General features: G+C 51.0%; 1 protein-coding gene across 1 annotated transcript in view; it reads left to right on the top strand.

Annotated features, from left to right (window-relative positions):
- The window catches only part of MYOM2 (myomesin 2), a 56,942-nt gene that overhangs the window by 51,915 nt on the left and 3,562 nt on the right, over nt 1-1,465 (top strand). Inside the window, exons 32-33 of the mRNA XM_025049018.1 lie at nt 580-743; nt 969-1,005. Coding sequence (XP_024904786.1) covers nt 580-743; nt 969-1,005 — 201 coding nt within the window. The remainder of the gene's footprint in view (nt 1-579; nt 744-968; nt 1,006-1,465) is intronic.

Below are 1,465 nucleotides of genomic sequence, written 5' to 3'. Positions count from 1 at the left end.
CGCACACGCCACGTACACGCCACGTACATGCCACGTACATGCCACGCACACGCCACACACACGCCATGCAAGGCCATACACGCCACGCGCACGCCATGCACACGCCACGCACACGCCACGCACACACCATGCACACGCCACGTACACACCACGCAAGGCCACACACACGCCACACACACACCACGCAAGGCCACACGCATGCCACGCAAGGCCACGCAAGGCTACGCACAGGCCAGCCCACGCGACCCCCACGACGTGTGCAGATGGCTGGGTCATATGTCGTTACAAATTTTTTCCTAAGGGGAAAAATGTCATACCACGTAGAGTACTTTAAAGTCCATAGCTGTGCAGACAATGAGCGAATATTAAGTAACAATGTATCTTTAAACACTATCAGATTTAACTTTAGAGGGTTTTCAGATCTGAGCTCCTGATGGAGCTAATAAATTACTAACGCCCAGAAAACCTGTGGCGACCACCTGCAGGTCGGACTCGGCCCCCAGCCCGACAGGCGTCCTGCGTGGAACCTGGGATCGTGGATTGAAATGTGTTCCTCTGGCTTTTTTTCCCCCCCTAAAGAGACGCAAAGATCGCGTCTAGCGAGCACATGAGGGCTGGAGGGAGCGAGGAGATGGCCTGGCTGCAGATCTGCGAGCCCACCGAGAAGGACAAAGGAAAATACACCTTCGAGATCTTTGACGGCAAAGAGAATCATCAGCGCTCGCTGGACCTGTCAGGCGCAGGTGAGTCGGCTCCTGTCCGGACCTCGGAGTCCGCCCTCAGCGATCGATTCCACTGCGGAGAGGGAGACGGGCTGATTTCGCGATTTTCATTCAGAGAAAATTATTTCCGGAAAGTCAATTTATTCGTTTGGCTACTTGTCAGTTTTCATTAAGCAAATTCAGGAGTGAATGAATAAAAATGGAACACGTCGAAACCGTTAATAAGTATGAAATATTTCCTTACAGCGTTCGACGAAGCACTCGCCGAATTCCAGCAACTCAAGTAAGATTCGCACGTCTGGCTGGGATTGTCCTGTGAAGGGGGCAGTGGAGCTGTAGGCATTTCGGCTGAGTGTGGGGACATCTGCGGGCGCCTGGGGGACCCAAGGCTTGTGCCCGGCCTAGGAACTGGCATAAAAATGGCAGTTTAAGCAATTCCATGTGTCGAAGGGCAGGCATTCTTCTAAGCTACAAACGTATTACACATCAACTTTCTAGACTCATCATGACCCTGGGTGATTTAAAGGATTAAAATGATACATTTCTGAAATAGTTATCGTTATGGTGACACATTATACAGAGAAATTTTAAAGAAGGTGACATATTTAGGTTCTTCTCAGATGTTATTTTTTTAGAGAGGTTTTAGGTTCACAGCAAAACTGGGCAGAAGCTGCAGAGAGCTCCCGCCCCCGGCCCCCCACCAACACCCCAGCAGGTGGCAATGCTTCTTCACAGCCGAAGAA

This window comes from Pteropus alecto, unplaced genomic scaffold, assembly GCF_000325575.1.
Source record: "Pteropus alecto unplaced genomic scaffold, ASM32557v1 scaffold35, whole genome shotgun sequence".
Classification (NCBI taxonomy): Eukaryota; Metazoa; Chordata; class Mammalia; order Chiroptera; family Pteropodidae; genus Pteropus; species Pteropus alecto.
This window is presented reverse-complemented; position numbering and strand designations above follow the sequence as displayed.